At 43.4% G+C, this 18,168-nt stretch overlaps 1 protein-coding gene across 1 annotated transcript in view; it reads right to left on the reverse strand.

Moving 5' to 3' along the window:
• The window catches only part of LOC126235415 (uncharacterized), a 165,458-nt gene that overhangs the window by 47,188 nt on the left and 100,102 nt on the right, over positions 1–18,168 (reverse strand). Inside the window, exons 2-3 of the mRNA XM_049944136.1 lie at positions 15,680–15,796; positions 15,417–15,532 (exon numbers count right to left, since the gene is read on the reverse strand). Coding sequence (XP_049800093.1) covers positions 15,417–15,532; positions 15,680–15,796 — 233 coding nt within the window. The remainder of the gene's footprint in view (positions 1–15,416; positions 15,533–15,679; positions 15,797–18,168) is intronic.

The following is an 18,168-nucleotide window of genomic DNA, read 5'->3' on the forward strand; positions in this document are numbered from 1 at the left end:
CGCGGTGAACGCACATTGGAAGCGTGTATTCGTCATCGCCACACTTGGGGTTGTTTGGGAAAGAGACCAGACAGCGAGGTCATCGGTCTCATCGGATTAGGGAAGGAAGTCGGCCATGCCCTTTCAGAGGAACCATCTCGGCATTTGCCTGGAGCGATTTTAGGGAAATCACGGAAAAACTAAATCAGGATGGCCGGACGCGGGATTTGAACCGTCGTCCTCCCGAATGCCAGTCCAGTGTCTAACCACTGCGCCACCTCGCTCGGTCGTCATCGCCATACTGGCGTATCACCCGGCGTGATGGTATGGGGTGCCATTGGTTACACGTCTCGGTCACCTCTTGTTCGCATTGACGGCACTTTCAACAGTGGACGTTACATTTCAGATGTGTTACGACCCGTGGCTCTACCCTTCATTCGATCCCTGCGAAACCCCACATTTCAGCAGGATAATGCACGACCGCTTGTTGCAGGTCCTGTACGGGCCTTTCTGGATACAGAAAATGTTCGACTGCTGCCCTGGCCAGCACATTCTCCAGGTCTCTCACCAACTGAAAACGTCTGGTCAATGGTGGCCGAGCAACGGGCTCGTCACAATACGCCAGTCACTACTCTTGATGGACTGTGTTGAAGCTGCATGGGCAGCTGTACCTGTACATGCCATCCAAGCTCTGTTTGACTCAATGCCCAGGCGTATCAAGGCCGTTATTACGGCTAGAGGTGGTTGTTCTGGGTACTGATTTCTCAGGATCTATGCACCCAAATTGCATGAAAATGTAATCACATGTCAGTTCTAGTATAATATATTTGACCAATGAATACCCGTTTATCATCTGCATTTCTTCTTGGTGTAGCAATTTTAATGGCCAGTGGCGTAACTTGGTCTCTCCACTTTTTGTCCACGAATAACCAAAATTTTCGAAATAATTCCACTCCGCCCTATAAACGTCCCGAGTTGGCCCAGCAGCTGGTAGCAACAAACTTCAGCAGGGATATCAAATGGCAAGACAGCTGGAGCGATGGTGCCTTCCCTGAGAACCGGGACGATAACAATCAATTTGAAAAACCTATCAGCTTTGTTCTTCAAATACAGATATGGGAAAAGCGTAAACAGACTCCGTACGGCGCATGGAATACGAGGGTGGTTTGTAAGTCGTAAACAATTAACCTCACTTCTCGACATACTCTCCTTCGAGATACATACAGACGTGCTCAAATTATTAAACTAAACGATTATTTTTGATACTCTTACGTTTTCTGGCGCAAAAATTGGAGAGAAAACTGTAATTATCGATTTGTTTTAATGGTTTGACTGATGCCACGATATTTCCCCTCCAAGCAACTCGCAGGTCACTGAATTTTTCACAGTTCGTAACATTTGTCATTTTCCCTTCAAATCGTGTTAGTGTTAGTTGTCTGTGTACATGCTTTAAAACTGTGTTTACAGTAATGTTTTATGTTTCTGTGGTGTACTTCAGCTTGTTATTTATTCTATCAACTTCTTGCTACATTAACAAGACATTACAAAGCTTGTGAACATGCATCTTTTCAGCTATAGGAATAAATCGTGGATTTTGCAAAGAAAGTGAGGTTATGGGGAAGACAAAAGATGCTTCACCTCGAAAAGTTTCGGCTGTGGTAGCACTTCTTGCTGAAACTCGTTATACACAGCAAGAAATTGCTGACAGAATGAGAGTATCGCAGAAAACTGTAAGCAGAATCAACATTTCGGTGCAGAAAGGTGGTGAATACGAGCCAAACAGGAAAGGAAAATGTGGACGTAAAAGAAAAATCAGCCCTAGAATAAAGAGAAGACTTACAAACATGGCAACAATGAACCGTAAACTTACTTCTACAGACATGAGCCATCAGCTGGAAGGTTTGGGTGTTGAAGTTTCCCCTGTGACAGTGAGGAGGAGGCTGTCTGAATGCGGTTTAAATGGATACTGACCAAGGAAAAAACAGAAAATCACACCTGTCATGAAAACCAAAAGATTGCAGTCGGCTTAACAACTTCAGGAGTGGACAAGGGAGGATTGCGCTAAGGTATGTGGAATGATATGGTAAATTAAGTTGGTCTGATCTCTAAAGTTAGTTTTGGCTTGAAATTGTGATGTTTTGTTGATACTGAAGAATCGCACATTTTCTAACTTTCAATTTTGTGCTTACGTTTCAGGTATGCTTCAGTGATGAATCTGTATTCACTGCGATGGAAGAAAGCAGCAAGTATGTTCGTCGCAGACCAGGAGAACAGTTCAAAACTGAGTGTGTGCAGCAATGTGTGAAGCATCCAACTTCCGTTATGGTCTGGAATGTGACGTCCGAGAAAGGTCCTGGCAGATTACATATCGTTGAAGGAACAATGAGGCAAGTACAATACACAGAAATCCTTGAAAAGGAACTTTTCCCCCATATAAATGAGTGGTTTCCAAATAAAGATACCATTTTTATGCATGATGGGGCACCTTGCCACAAAGCCAAAAGGGTTTCCAAGTACTTGGAAGAAAAGCAACTGAAAGTGTTGCCCTGGCCAGAGAATAGCCCTGATATGAACCCAACTGAAAATTTATGGGCTATTGTGAACAGAGAATAAGAAAATTTACAGTAACCACCAAAAATGATCTCATGAGGAAACTGGAGGAAATCTGGTACCATGACAATGATATTAAAATGTCATGTGAAAAGTTAATAAAACTATGCCAAACAAGATACAAAGGTTGATTAAGAACAAAGGCATGTATACAAAGTATTGAATGTACAAATTTAATCTGTATGTGGATGTAAATGTGTAATAAACGTACAGTTTTGGAAAAAAATGTCTTTAGTCTAATAATTTGAACACGTCTGCACGCTTGCTCCAGCGATTCTCCAGCTTTTTCATCCTATCGAAAAAGTAGGTTCTGTCACAGTCTGCAGAATACTCGTTGACAGCAACTATCACTACCTTCTGAGCGAGCCAAAGTTTCAAGTTCGGGAACAGGTAGAAGTCTGGTGAACAGAGTGGATAAGGTACCAGTTGTAACCCCAATTCAAGCACTATCGCCATTGTTATCACTGATTTGTGGGATGGTGCATTAACCTGGTGAAAGAGCACTTTCCTCTTGACACCCTTGGTCTTTTTTTTTTTTTTTAGACAATGCAATTCTGAAACGATCCAGCAATGAAGCATAATAGGGTCTAGTTATGCTTCTGCCTTTTCCAAGTAACCTCTGAGAAAAATTCCTTGGGAATCTCAAAAAACAGTGGCCATCACTTTACCAGCTGACAAAATGATCTTTGCCTTCTTCGGTGCACTTTTACCAGGCTTTGTCAATTGTTGCGACTGTGTTCTGACTCTGGTGTGTAATGATGGATCCAGTTTTCATCGAGTTACAAATCGGCGCCAAAGGTCTTGCGGATTGCGATTAAACATCGCCAGAGATTGTGCTGAAATGTTGTGCCAAGTACGGTTTTGGACGACTAGAAGGAATAACAACACCCACGTGGCATACAGCTTCTTCGTATCCAATTCTCCGTGCAGGATATTATGCACTTGCCCAGTTGAGATGCTTACAGTCTCAGCAATCTCATGAATGTTTATTCGGCGTTCTTGCATTATCGTATCACGGATTTTGTCAGTGGTTCCTTTGAGATGACCTTCCTGGAATGCTGCAACGCGCATCGTTTCCTGTGTCTGTCCGACCACGTTTAAATTCCTGAATCAAGAAGTGTATGGTCTTCAATAATGGTGAAGAGTCTGCGTGAACTTCATCCTATTCTGTTTTGATATGTGCAGCAGCCCAACCCTTCAAATTAAAATGTTTAATAACAGCAGGAAACTTAGTTTTCCCCATTTTCAATCGCAGACGACACACTTACCAATTCAGACGGCTGTCAACACTGAACTGTACGCTGTTATATTGTTGAAAATTCTCTGTACGATCCTAGGAGTAATCACGCTTACCAACCATGAAGGTGCAACAAAAACGTTCCATTTTTTCATGGAAATTTATCAGACTTGTAAAACCATCCTCGTATGCGCAGACAATCTCCACATTTGGGGAAAGCTACCCAGCCCTAGCTGCGTCTGTGGGGCTCCTAAGTCAAACGGCCCAACACATCCCCCGCGACGGGGGCCTATCAGGGCAGCCCAGCTAGCTTCAACGCCACACCGTCTTACCTCAAATGGGTCCCCAATTTGGACATCAAACTAAGAAGAGCCCAGTTACAAAATACATTTGCTGCGATGCTATGTTTTGTTTCAATGTCGGACTATACAGCGTGTTTATAAATTAGTTATACAAAAGCAACCTTTATTGTGAAAAGGATAAATATCTTTCAGAAATGTCTGACATAGCACTGAATGCAGTATATGTTCAAGTTTTATTCCAGCCTAGCACTGTTACTTCCCGTTGTTTCCAGTAAGTGACACGCGCGAATGAGTTATTCTAACAATCATCATGGAGTCGTATAATGGTGTAGAGCGTGTGCGGTGTTGTTTATGACATCTTGCATCCAAATCCGCTACTACATTTCAGAAAGAATTCAGGATTTAGCACGCCACCACCTCAAACAAATTGTTACTAACTGTTACAATCGTTCCACCGATACTGGGCTGTCTATCACGCAGGACGCCGGGTCAAGGTCGGTCAGATTTACGGTTCTTTCTTTTTTGCGGAGTCAACTGTAACTGGCATATCATGTCTGGACATGGTTGAACATTATCTAATGCCTCAGTTACAACAGGATATGGGCAGAGAATTTATTTTGCAACCAGAAGGCGTGCCACCACATTATGATGGTGTAATTGTCGTGTTATCTCAGTAGGAATGTGTCGACTTGTTTTGGACGTGGTGGAACAATATCCTGCCCACCAAGATCACCCTAGACAAAAATATAATGGCGCTGAATATAATAACATGTGCATGCACCTATAGTGCGCGGAGGCTGCAGTGCTGTGCTATGTAATATGGAGGCAGCAACAAGAATGATCGACTGAGAAAGCTGGATGGAATCAGCCATTACAGAGAGCTGTCACAGCGCCGACTGCTAAAAGGAAATCACCTTTCACTGCAACAGCTGTTTTACATGCCTTGCCAGTTAAGTTGTGGGTGAAAAAATGGATGAGCAAACAACAGGGCAGGGAGAACTTAACATTCTTCGGAAAAAAACTTATTTTAGAGAACGAATAATTAAACTGTTATAATAGCAATACAAAATGTCATTAAACATAAGTAAATTACTATTTTGCACTGTAAATAAACGAGGGGGAGAAAGGAGTGAGCGCTGAAATGAACCGTTAAAGGCGACTGAGTCAGTGACGATATCGACAAATGTGTTATTAAGCATCAATTTCTGCAATTAGTATTGCAAAGAAAACTCCATAGCTTTTGTCGCACAGAACTTCACTTCAAGGATAATAAGGAAACTTCAATATTTGGTTTTAGAAAGAGTCAGAATAAACGAATCGTCATGCACCAACGAGACGACGTACTTTCAAAACAGATAAGCCGTATTAAATTTTTACGAAAAAACTTAACGTCAGAATTAACCCAAGCAATATCAAGGCATTTTCCATATCGTGCGTTATCAAGAAGGCTAGGTGGGGTAGTTTACGCCCACCTACAAAAAATTCTTTAGAAAAAGCAAAATTTGTTAATTGTTCTTGAATTATCTTCACAACATATTGTTTAAAGACGTACTGATGTGTGAGTATGGTCCAGAACCTAAAAATACCGTTTAGCACTCTGTTACTAATATCAATGCATGTTCAATAATACATACTACCCACTTCATGACCCCCACAGAAAACTTTTAAAAATGAAAATTTCGTTCATTGTTGTTGAATTTAACTCTCAACATACATTTTAAAGAGATACTGATGTGTAAGTAAGGTCCTCAAAGTTGAAATACTGAATGCGACAATCACTGGGGAAAGTAACATCGGCTACCAAGACAACTTATTGCGTTAAGTTTATGTGACAAATTTAAAACATATATGAAATCTGGTTAAATTCATTAAAAACAAATAACTTTTTTTTTAAATTATAGCTGACTAGCTATTTTGTTATGACCACAGAAGGTAGCCATAAAGTACCTCCCCCCCCCCCTTTGTATTGCGAGTGTTAAAACGGCAAATGGTATAATTACATGAAACGTGAATGCTTACAAATTACCCTGCGAATAAATATTGTCAAAGTGTGCGAACGATATTGTCAAACAAAAACAGAGCCCACGATATGTTGGGATTGTTCGCAAGGCATTGGCGTGCAGCGTGCGACAGCTCTACACTTGTAACAATACCGGAATGTACGCTATTACTTACTACCTTCCCTCCCCGCCCCCGAATACCTTCACTCAATATTTTTTTTGGCCGTAAGCACAATGGTGCTACCGCCCTACCAAGTTCGTTTTGTTGTGTAAAAAGTGAGCCCTATTTTTTAGTAGCGATGCAACACTGGGTGTGCACTGCGGCCGATGAACAATCGATGAGCGAGCGTTTGTTTACACTAGATTTGAATTTACGATGGAAGAAGCGTACACAGCCACCAACGACGGCGCGGGTATGAGCAACAGAGGGGACCCGCCCCCTCCCTCTAGCTCTCAGGGAAAGCATACAATAAGGTGTATTTTCGTAAGGAAAAGAAATAGGTTTAGTGTTACACATGTTTTTAAGATGGTCGGATTTGATAATTTCTATGGCTACTTGCAAATTGTCATTCGTCTTCCAAAATAATAAAAATACACTATACGCCCAAGTCTAACCCCCGCCCCCTCCCCGTTCCCCATACAAATTTTACGGGCGCCCTTGGCCACCAAGTCAACAAAACGAGCTAGCTGTCAAAGATGAGACGAAACTTGAATGAACAATGGAACACCGCCTGCACACGCCACTGGCAGGTTCGCAACCCCGACCGCGCTCCCTGCTCGGACCTTCGTGGCTTGGGCGTCGTGTAATTCGAGAGATGCGTGCGCACGCTGCAGCCGATGCGACCGGGCTGGCCGGCGCGCGGTGTAGGGGCGCCGCTTTCACGGCTCGCCCGTCCATTCCCCCAGCCTTCACACTCATCTGGCGGCCTTGAGTATTATCTCCCACAGCTCTCTGCTTCAACAAAAACCTTCTACCAGCTCTGCGGAAACGAGGAGCAGCGATGATGACAAATGACCTTGGATAAGCGGGGATGTATACTGAGGTTACAGAAGTCATGGGTAAGCGATATGCACATATACAGATGGCGATAGTGTCGCTTACACAAGATATAGAAGGGAGGTGCATTAGCGGACCAGTCATTTGTACTCAGGTGATTCATGTGAAAATAATTCCGACGTGGTCGTGGGCGCAGACGGAAATTAACACACTTAGCACCCGGAATCGGCAGTTGGAACTAGACTCGTGGGACATTTCATTTCGGAAGTCGTTCGTGAATTCAGTTCTCCTATGTCCACAGCGTCAAGATTGATCCGAGAAATGCCACCCCGATGGCCTTCACTTAACGACTGAGAGCAGCGGCATTTGCGTTGCTGTCAGTGCTAACAGACAAGCAATACTGTGTGAAATACCGGCAAAAATCAATGTGGGACGTACGACGAACGTATCCGTTAGCACACTGCGGCGAAATTCGGCGTTAATGAGCAATGGCAGCAGACGACCGACGCGAGTGCATTTGCTAACAAGACGACATCGCCTACAGCGCCTCTCCTGGACTCGTGACCGTATCGGTTGGACTCTAGACGACTGGAAAACCGTGGCCTGGTCAGAAGAGGCCCGATTTCAGATGGTAAGAACTGATGGTAGGATTCGAGTGTGGCGCAGACCCCACGAAGCTATGGACACACTGTCAACAAGGCACTGTGCGAAGTGGTGGTGGCTCCATAGTAGCGTGGACTGTATTTACATGGAATCGACTTAGTCTTCTGGCCCAACTGAAATGGTTATTGACCGAAAATGGTTATGTTCGGCTACTTGGAGACCATTTGCAGTCATTCATTGACTTCATGTTCCCAAACAACGATGTGATTTTATGGATGACAATGCGCCATGTCGCCGGGCCATAACTGTTCGCAATTGGTTTGAAGAACACACTGGGCAGTTCGAGCGAATGATACGGCCACCCAGATCGCAGGACATGAATCCCATCGAACACTTATGGCACGTAAGCGAGAGGCCAGTTCGTGCACGAAATCCTGCACCGGCAACACTTATACAATTATGGACGGCCATAGAGGCAGCATGGCTCATTATTTCTGCAGGGAACTTTCAACGACTTGTTTAGTCCATGCCACATGGAGCGGCTTCACTACGCCTGGGCAAAAGGAGGTCCAATACGATATTAGGAGGTATCCAATGACTTTTGTTACCTCATTGTACGCAAAAATTGCCTAAAAATGTTGGAATTATTTTGCCACCGTTTAGTTCCGTAGCATGTTAGAAATAATGTCTCCAATTTTGGACTTTAATTCGTGCTACAAACGATGTGAAGGCCAAATTGTTTGAGCCAATGCGCAGTGTTACGACCCCTTTTCTACAAAACTATCTTTTTTTGCGATATTTTATTACTTCCTGTAGAGTACTGTGGCTGTGAGCCCATCCCCATTTATGATGCGATTAATTATAATTTGTTAAAGAAATGTACACTTGGTGGAATACAAAACTTTAATAACCTCATTTAAGACAGACGCCCAAAGACAACATCTTGCTTATCTACTGTTGTTAAAAATTTTTATACGATGTTTGTTGGGTGCTGAATGATGGTTATAGTGGAAGAATCAGGACCCTTGTGAGACGAGGATCTGGTGCACGTGCTTCACTGAAAACCTATTGAAAAATATCGATGACATGCTTATCGTTAGTCCAGAAATGTCAGTCAAGAGTATTTGCCAAATTGGATCAGGCAACGGGAAAAGAGCTAAATGAAGACCAAAATCACCAGATGTATGGTTATGGCCAATTTTTCAAAGTGTGTTACTGTCAAATTTATTTACATTTTTCTGAAATAGAAAATGCTATGTACACACAAAATTCAAAAATTGTTGCGAAACTAAAATTAAAAAACTGGTGCACACATTTGTTTATCTAATTACTAAGAAAAACCTTCACACACACACTTTCCTTTATCATTAGTTACGCGATCTACACATCTAATGTTCAGCATTCTTCTGTAGTACCACAATTCAAAAGCTTCTATTCTCTTCTTGACTGAACGGTATATCGTTTTCTTCTCCCTGAACTTAAAATTCCTACTCCATATTTTTCCTTGGTCTCCTTTACTGCTTGCTCAATGGACGGATTGAATAAATCAGATGTAGCCTACAACCCTGTCCACGCCCTTCTCAGCCAATGCTTACCTTCCATACACCTCGACTCCTATAACTGCCGTCTAGTTTCTGTACAAGTTGTAAATAGCCTTCCGCTTCCCGTAATCTAGCCCTGCTACCTTTAGAATATCAAAGGGAGCATTCTAGTCAATCTTGTCAAAAGATTTTTCTACGTCTATAAATGCTACAAACGTAGGTTTGCCTTTCTTTAACCATCTTCTAAAAGAAGTCAAAACGACAACACTGCCTAAGCAGTCAAAACAACAACACTGCCTCGCATGTTCCTACATTTCTCCGGAGTCCAAAATAGTCTTCTCCTGAAGTCGCTTTCTCCCAATTTTCTTCCATTCTTCTGTAAACAATTCGTGTTAGTATTTTGTAACCATGACTTGTTAAACTGAAGTTCGCTAATATTCACACCTATCAGCATACGCTTTCTTTGGATTTGGTTGTGTTCTAAAAGTATCCAGCTATGTCCTAGTTAAATTACTTGACAAAAAAAACTGAAAAACAAAACAAATCCAGATTATAGCCAATAACATAATGACAAGATGTGCAAAATTTGGTTCAATTATTTTTTCAAACAGTAAGAGTTACGTTAGCTTACATGTATCGGTACCCGTTTATTTTCTCAAACGATCCCCCTCAAAAGCAAGTGCCCAAGTCCAAATCAGGCAGCTGAGGTGGGTAACATGCACCCAGAATTATTGAGATCTTTGGGGTAAAATACCATGGACAAACTATTCCACCTGGTGTGCCAGATATACAGACTTGTGAAATAGCCTAAGGCTTCAAGAAAAACGTAATAATCCCAACTGCAATGAAAACAAATGCTTACAGGTGTGAATGTTACCAGACCACCAGTTTAATAGGTCATTACTGCAAAATAATGACACGAATTATTTACAGAAGATTGGAAAAATTGGTAGAAGCCGACCCTGGGAAAGCTCAATTTGGGTCCCAAAGAAATGTAGAACCACTTCAGGCAACGCTGATCCTACAAGTTTTCTTCAGAGATAGACTCAAGAAAGGCAAATCTACGTTTATAGCATTTGTCGGTTCAGAAATAACTTTTGACAACGAGGAATGTATTATTTGAAATTCTGAATATAAGCAAATATAAAAGCTAAGGAGTGGAAGGTCATCTATAAATTGTTCAAAAATCAGGTTGCAGTAGTAAGAGCCAAAGGCCACAAAAAGGATCGAAAAGAGAATGTGGCGATATTGTAGCCTATTCCACATGTAATTCAATTGACATAGTGACCAAGCAGTAAAACAAACCAAAGAAAAATTTGGAAACGGAGTTAAGGAAGAAGGAATTAGGATTTTGATGTTTGCCGATGACCCTGTAATTCTATCTGAGACGAGAAAGGACTTGGAAAAGCAGCTGAACGGAATGATGAAAATAAAACAAGTGTAATGGTATGTAGTAGGATAAAATCACGCGACGGCTGAGGAGATTAGAATAAGAAAATAAGTATGCTAAAGTGATTTTGCTATCAGGACAGGAAAATAAAAAGAAATATTTTAGCATCTAATATAAAAGTAAGTAGTTGGAAGTCGTCTCTGAAAGTATTTGTCTGGAGTGTAGCCTTGTACGAGAGTGAAACATGGTTGATAAGTAGCACACGCAAGAATAGGACAGGTTTTTTTGTGTCGTGCTAAAGAAGAATGTTCAGGTTAGATAACTCTTGAAGACGTACTGAATAGAATCGGGGGCAGAAGAAATTCAAGGCACAGCTTCACTGAATACTGGAGCATCAAGGAATAGTTAATTTGATAATGGGGGAAGTTTGAGAGGTAAGTATTGAAGACGGAGACTAAAGCTTACACGTTCAAGGAGATGTACGTTCCGGCAGTCATGCAGAGGATGACTGCATCAAAACATTCTTCGGAATGACGACGACGAGGACGACGACGACGGTCACAACAACAACAACAACAACAATTAAAAACTAATTTTACTGACCGCTCTAGAAACCTGTTACACCCAACGTCACGTGTACTGTGCTTCAGCTTTTACATGATACAAGAGACCTAAATCAGGAAGTGTGGGCCACAATGCTCTTTGTCGCATTGCTGTGGGAATACTATATTCTAACTTTTGAATTCTTTCATTCTGGATTTTAAACATTAAGTTTGTTTTAGCTCATTCCGTTTAAGTACGAGTTTTCGTTGGTACCGTGTGGTTATAATTATTAAAGTGCAACTACTCAGAGAGGTCCACTGTGGGCTGTAACTATCGTATGGCAGCGACACTTGGCAGATATACCAGTACATTAATTCACAACCGATTTACGCTGGAAAACAAATCAGTTCCAACTGTGGCCACCAGGTGCAAATCTGGCGCTTTACACAGTTCGTATCACGGTGTGACAGCCAAGCTGTCATTTGAGCAGCCATAATGTGAGTAAACAGTATGGCTATCGAGAAGAGGGGCCGTGCGCAGTTAGTGAAAGTGTTTTATGTGAACGTCAGCAATGAAAGTGCTGTATAGAGAGAGTACGACGACTTAAATGTCTTAGGAGAGTTTGCATGTCATTAAATTGTTTAAAGATGGTGATGATGAGATTCGAAAACACGGGTGAGCTTGGTGTGAGGAAAGTGTCCTATCCGGTTGGAAGTTATGACGAGCTTGCTGGTACTGTAACTGGCTATTCAACACCTTCTCTGGACAGTGATAGTGCTCGTGCGGTGTCACGAGAATTGTCGATTCCATGGTCAACAGTACAGAATATTTTGTGGTTATTTTACATTGGTATACCCACAAGACCATGACGGTGCAACCTCATGATCCGCAGCAACGTTTTAAATTTGCTCGTCGGCTTCTATCACAGATCGAAGTCGATAACATGTGGCCAGGCGATATTCTATGGTGTGGCGGGGCAAATTTTACACTACAGGGCCCATACACAAAACCGGCGAATTTGAGGTACTGTTAACCGCGTGTTGTGCACTAACAACCATTGCACTCGCCGTAAGTGACTGTGGAGTGAGGATTCACGAGCCCCTTTATTCTCTATCCGCTCTTCTTTGAAGAGGATACACACAGAGGACCTGTCAGGTGTACCGTGACGTCGGCACGTTATCGAGATCTCCTTCATTATGTGATTCCTGCTTTGGAAGAGCGCAACTATGTGGAAACCACTGTTTTCATGCAACATGGGGCGGCACCTCATGGCGCTCGCCCAGTGGAGGAACTGCTAAAATGCAACCTTCCACGGACGTGTATCTCCAGAGGTTTTCCAGATGCACGGCTTGCAAGATACCCTGTTCTGAATCCATATGACTTTTGGCTACGGAGATATCTAAAAGAACGCGTTTAACAGGGGCACGTTCGGTCTCTACCTCATCCGAAGGCCAGTAGGCCTATACAGAAACACGCTGCTCAGATTTCATCGGAACTGCTGCTAGCAACTGTTGGTCACGACGGTTTACGGATGCAGCGTTACGGCGACGTCTCCTGTGCTCATGTTGAACAAACTGTGTAAGAGGCGATTATTAATAAAATCAACATAACGCCTTTCTCACTTGTTTGACACCTTCTGCACACATAACGTTCCTAATCCATTACATATGGAAACATTTCTATACATCTTTCTTGGATTCACAGCGCCAGATCTGCACCTTGTAGCCAAAATTAGAACTAATTTTTTTCCACCGTAAATCGGTTCCGTATTAACGCATTAGAATATCTACTAAGTTCCGCTGCCATACGATAATTACAGTCTGCAGTGGACTGCCTTAAGTAGCTGCACTTTAATTATAACGACCCAGTATTATTTTCACACCCAACTGTCTGATTCGTGATGGTCTCTTAATACCGAAATGAGAACGAAAGACCACGCCTTTGTGCAGCCAAAACTATATCGTTACCACAGACATCAACAATACCGTTCCTACACTCAAGTTCCTTGCATAAATGGGGAGTGCAATCTACTTGCGCGAGAGATCCACCCGAGGACACGGTTAGTAGATCAGGCAATTTGAATGGCGTACGTGTGTCTTGCGTGCAGTACTTATAATTCCGCTTGAGACTGTGTACGTGTTCCAGCTGACTGTGCTCTCTGAAGCGCTTATCGCACTTCGCGTGCGTAACTGGAACTAGAGGATCAACGTCGCTTCAGACTACCTCGAGATAACCAGTCTTACGTCATATTTGTGTCAAGGTCAGTATACAATTCAATGTTCGGGACTCTTTATCACAGAATAAGTAACTGAATGATCACAAAATAAACAAAACTGCTCCAAGACGAAAAATAAGTCATTCGTCATTGTCTCTGTGATCTGGTCTTTTCTTTCTTTTTCTTTTTTTCCCCCTTACTTCCTTTCACTGGTTCTACAGCCGACTTTGGTGGAGAGAAGTCGCTCCACAACTGTGTACGCTGTAAATGTTCTTTTTTCACACAGTAGAACATTTGAGCGTCCTATTGTTATGCCTCGTGTGTTCTGTTGTTATCCCTCGTCGCACTGCATTTATGCCATTCGTACTGAATTTCGGCACTTACGAGAGCGTGCCGAATTTTTTATGTTAAACCTCTTAAAGCTTTTTCAGTAATACAAACATTAGTATCAATCTACATCATTATTCTTCATGCCTACATATTTATTTCTCAAGGTAAGTCACCCTGGCGACGAAAACATTTCTTCCAACGCGAAACCAGTAAGTTATTTGTTATCGTAATTGTAGAATGTTGACGGAGCCACAGCCTCACTTCTGCTTGCACCGCTTCAACACTGCCGAAGTTCTTTAAGTTTTGGAAACATCTGAAAACCGAATAGGTCAAATCAGGACAGTGTGGAAGATGATCGATGAGTGAACCAAAGGCAGTAACGGCAGAGGGTTGCAACTTGGGTAAGCGAAGTGGAAAAGTCGGGCGAGTAATACGCGTGACATTGTAATACCTCAAAGAATATTGAGAACAAAATTACTTTTGAGCAAGCTTTCGTAATATCACTGGATATTTATGCTCACTGAGGTGACAAAAATCATGGAACAGCGTTATCCACATATACAGATGGCGGTAGTATCGTGTTATAAAATGGCAATCCACTGGCGGAATTGCCATTTGTATTCGGGAGTTTCATGTGAAAAGGTTTCCGACGTGATTATGACCGCAAGACGGGAATTCACTGACTTCGAACGTGGAACAGTCGTTGGAACTACATGCATTGGACACTCCATTTCGGAAATCAGGGAATTCAGTGTTCCGATATCCACAGTGACAAGAGTGTATCGAAAATACCAACTTTCAGGCATTACCTCTCACCACGGACAACGCAGTGGCCGAGGGCCTTCACTTAGTGACCGAGAGCAACGGCGTTTGCGTAGAGTTGCTAGTGCTGACACACAAGCAACACTGCGTGGAACAACCGCAGAAAACAATGTGGTACGTACGAGGCAAGTATCCGTTAGGGCAGTGCGTGGAAATTTGGATGTTAATGGGCTATGGCAGTAGACGACTGACGCGAGTGCTTTTGCTAATAGAACGACATCGCCTGCAGCGCCTCTCTTGAGCTCATGAAAATACCGGTTGGCCCCCTGACGACTGGAAAACCGTGGCCTGCTGAAATGAGCTCCGTTTCAGTTGGTAAGAGCTGATGGCGCAAAACCACGAATCCATGGACCCAAGTTGTCAACGAGGTACTATATGAGCTGGTGGTGGCTCCATAATGGTGTGGCCTGTGTTTACGTAGAATGGACTGGGTCCTCTGGTCCAACTGAACGGATCATTAACTGGAAATGGTATGTTCGGCTACCTGGAGACCATTTGCAGCCATTCATGAACTTCATGTTCCCAAACAATGATGGAATTTTTATGGATGGCAAAATTGTTCGTAACTGGTTTGAAGAACACTCCGGACAATTCGAGCAAATAATTTAGCCATCCCCATCGTCCGACATGAATCCACCGAACATGGGACGTAATCGACAGGTCAGTTCATGTACAAAATCCTGCACTGGCAACACTTTCGTTAATATGGACGGCTAAAGAGGCAGCATGGCACGATGTTAGGAGGTATCCCATTACTTTTTTCACATCTTTCTTTATTATTTCAATTGCAATCGGCCAAAACTTGTCACATCATAAAATTTTGTGGTTTGGTTAGAAAAAAACTCACATTTTTACGAGGGTAGGTGGTGGCTGTGGAGGCTGGGGGCGGCCAGTAGGACAACACGGTGGGGGCGGCTGTGGAGGCGGGCGCCACGTCGTACTGTGTACCCACGGGTGGCGGCTCTGCGGCGGCGGGGGCGGACGGCGGCGGTGCCACCTGCTGCGGGGGCGGCGCCGGCGGAGGCTGGCCAGACGGCGCTGGCGCGGCGGTGGCGGTGCCGCCCACCTGCTGCGGGGGCGGTTGTGCCTGCTGCGGGGGCGGCTGCTGGCCCGGCGCCTGCGGGGGCGGAGCGCCCGGGCCCGACGCGGGAGACGGCAGCCCCTGGAAGTACTGACGTGCGTCCTCCAGCACGTTGCTGAACGATATGTCCATGTCCAGAGGCAGGCCTGCGGAAGAAAACGAGAAACGCGTTACTTTACAGCCGGAAATCTGTACACCTGCGACAGCATGCGCTACCAACATGTTCCAAAACGCAAAAAAACTGGGTTTTTCCCGGCGCTCGTGTCTCAGGTTCTATTGGTGATAGATAGGTAGGATCAAGTGTTCTGGATATCCCTTGCGCATGCCCAACATAAGGATCGTCTTACTGTAGCTATCCTATAGTGCAGGGTTAATTTTTTTAATATTTCGCACTTCTTCCTGCTTGGCCAAATGGAGGAAGCAAATCGGTTGGTTCTTTTTGCATTATATGTGGTCTATGGTGCTCCTTAAGGGTCTTGTTGAGGCACCATCCAGATTCCAACTGTATATTCTCCAAGCATTTATCTAGAAACGCCATCTTCCCGTTTTCAAAAATCTTTATTTGCTATCGAGAAACACCCAAAAACATGGGTTCTGGATACCAAAACCGAGCCTCGGATTGCAAGGCTACTTTGCGCAATAAATGGGTGTAATTTTTATGACGTATTCCGAAGATCTCGATATCGAACAGCCTTGAAAATTACCTTGATATCTTTATTCGTTTCCAAGGTGTGAAGTTTCCCTACTTGTAAACAAAAAATACGCACGTAAAATTCACGTCTGGCGGAAACGTAGAATGCGGTCAAGTGTCTCCACTATCATCAGAAGGGTAATTGGAACCCCATGTTGTGGTACTGAAGCACAAGCAAAATTTTTGCGCACGTAAAATCCGATCTGAGGTGTAAAATTAGTTTTGCGTTATTTCAGTTTTTGGCATATTCCCGATTTTTTAAGCTGAGAGAGAGGCAGTGGCAAAGGGAAGGAAGGGTAATAAACATAAGAAGATAGTAGACAGTGGTTGAGGTATATACAGAGCGAAGGAGATAATAGCAGTGTGAGAGAAAGAGAGGGACACAGCGACAGTAAAACATAGTTGACATTGACAGAATAGCATAACAGTGTTAGGAAGAGGGCGGAGCAGACAGTGTAACTGGGACAGATACAGAGGAAAGAGAAAGTGGAAGTGGGCGAGAGCCAGTGTTAATGAGAGACAGTCTATGACAATGACAACGAGGCAGAGAGAGATACTGACAGTGGGAAGAGACAGCAACAGTAGGAAGGAATGAATGAATGATATAGAAGCAATAAGAGAGAGCAAAAGGGAGACAATACCAACTAGAGGAGACAGTAGCAGGACAGAAACGAAGGAGGCCGTGGCTGTGAGACCGGAGACATGGACGGAGAGACACAAAGAGATAATGAAATGATTTGGGATAAATGAGTGAACGAGAATGTGCAAGGTGGAGCGGAAGGGCTTACAGCGATAGACTAATGGGTGTGAGTTACACTTAGGGAAGATTATGGGAATATGAGGTGAGTTGCATGTTAAAAAAAGCGCAAATATTTTCGATGCCAATATTTTTGGGAAAATTTTTAAAGGTGCTGAAGAAGTCAGAATAAGGCATCTGGCTGGTACCCCACTTTTTAGTAACGGTCTTTCGAACAGAAGAATATTCGCCTTCTTTTAGCTCCGATAGGAGCGGATAAAGGTTCAGGGCACTCTCTTGTCCTAGGGGTGGGAAATTGCCCCTAAAGGCGGAAGAATCAGCAATGATCAACGACATGAAGATGCAGAAGGCAATGGAAACCACTGCATTAAAAGACACGTAACGTGTATCCACAGAACATGTGGCCTGTAATTGAAGAAGTGTCATGATGATCTCTCCATGGGCAAAAGATTCCGGAATAGTCCCCCATTCGGATCTCCGGGAGGGGACTGCCAAGAGGGAGGTTAGCATGAGAAAAAGATTGAATAATCTACGAAAGGATAACGTTCTACGAGTCGGGGCGTGGAATGTCAGAAGCTTGAACGTGGTAGGGAAACTAGAAAATCTGAAAAGGGAAATGCAAAGGCTCAATCTAGATATAGTAGAGGTCAGTGAAGTGAAGTGGACGGAAGACAAGGATTTCTGGTCAGATGAGTATCGGGTAATATCAACAGCAGCAGAAAATGGTATAACAAGTGTAGGATTCGTTATGAATAGGAAGGTAGGGCAGAGGATGTGTTACTGTCAACAGTTCAGTGACCGGGTTGTTCTAATCAGAATCGACAGCAGACCAACACCGACAACGATAGTTCAGCTATACATGCCGACGTCGCAAGCTGAAGATGAAAAGATAGAGAAAGTGTATGAGGATATTGAACGGGTAATGCAGTATGTAAAGGGGGACGAAAATCTAATCGTCATGGGCGACTGGAATGCAGTTGTAGGGGAAGGAGTAGAAGAAACGGTTACAGGAGAATATGGGCTTGGGACGAGGAATGAAAGAGGAGAAAGACTAATTGAGTTCTGTAACA

This window comes from Schistocerca nitens, chromosome 2 (genome assembly GCF_023898315.1).
Source record: "Schistocerca nitens isolate TAMUIC-IGC-003100 chromosome 2, iqSchNite1.1, whole genome shotgun sequence".
NCBI classification, from domain to species: domain Eukaryota; kingdom Metazoa; phylum Arthropoda; class Insecta; order Orthoptera; family Acrididae; genus Schistocerca; species Schistocerca nitens.